The following is a 676-nucleotide window of genomic DNA, read 5'->3' as shown; positions in this document are numbered from 1 at the left end:
CCTAACGGTGAGTGTGTTTCTAAAACACCATGTGGCTCATTAATATCCCCTTGGGGTAGAATTTCCAATTAATACCCAGTCAGGGACGTCCTGGCTATTCTCTAAGTTGGAAACGTCGTTTGGTGTCACTCAGTGAGAGAGAATCTAACCATCGTCCCCCGCCCCCTTGACGTTCAATGGTGTTCCCATCACTGTAACCCTCACTCCCTCAACTACCAACATCCTGGGGGTTCCCATTGACAGCCAATCTTGACGTTGGATGGTGTTCCCAAGCCTCCGAGTGTTACTGACCTTTGAAAGAGGGAGGACCATAAAAGCCCCGCCCCCCGAAGCCTCGACGATCATGGCGATGAAGACAGGGTTGACCGCGCAGAAGTTGCTGTCCCAGGTATTCTGGGAAATCCGGATATCATCGTAGCATTGGTCGGCCTTCAGGGCTTGGCCGAAAACATGGCGGTACTTGCTGGAACGTACCACTTTCCGAGACATCGCTGCGAGGGGAAGGGGGTGCAGGGGAGGGAGGAAGAGAGGGTCAACACTCACAACCAGAAAGCTTTCGCTCCCCAGCACGGGCCCTGGTGTGGCTAGGAACAGGAGGCCATTCAGCCACAGCCCCCTCCCCACCCCACCACCCCCGAGGCCATTCAGCAGCCCCCACCTCAATCCTACACTCCCG

The 676-nt window shown here is 55.6% G+C and overlaps 1 protein-coding gene across 1 annotated transcript in view; it reads right to left on the bottom strand.

The window, feature by feature from the left end:
• Positions 1–676, bottom strand: part of LOC125482474 (coronin-1A-like) — a gene marked incomplete at its 3' end in the record, with an annotated part of 5,703 nt that overhangs the window by 3,498 nt on the left and 1,529 nt on the right. Inside the window, exon 2 of the mRNA XM_048594556.1 lies at positions 292–491. Within this exon, the coding sequence (XP_048450513.1) occupies positions 292–489 (198 nt within the window). The remainder of the gene's footprint in view (positions 1–291; positions 492–676) is intronic.

Source organism: Rhincodon typus, unplaced genomic scaffold, assembly GCF_021869965.1.
Source record: "Rhincodon typus isolate 14 unplaced genomic scaffold, sRhiTyp1.1 hic_rhity00010873, whole genome shotgun sequence".
NCBI classification, from domain to species: domain Eukaryota; kingdom Metazoa; phylum Chordata; class Chondrichthyes; order Orectolobiformes; family Rhincodontidae; genus Rhincodon; species Rhincodon typus.
Note: the sequence above shows the minus strand (reverse complement) of the source record. Positions and strands in the feature narration are given on the sequence as shown.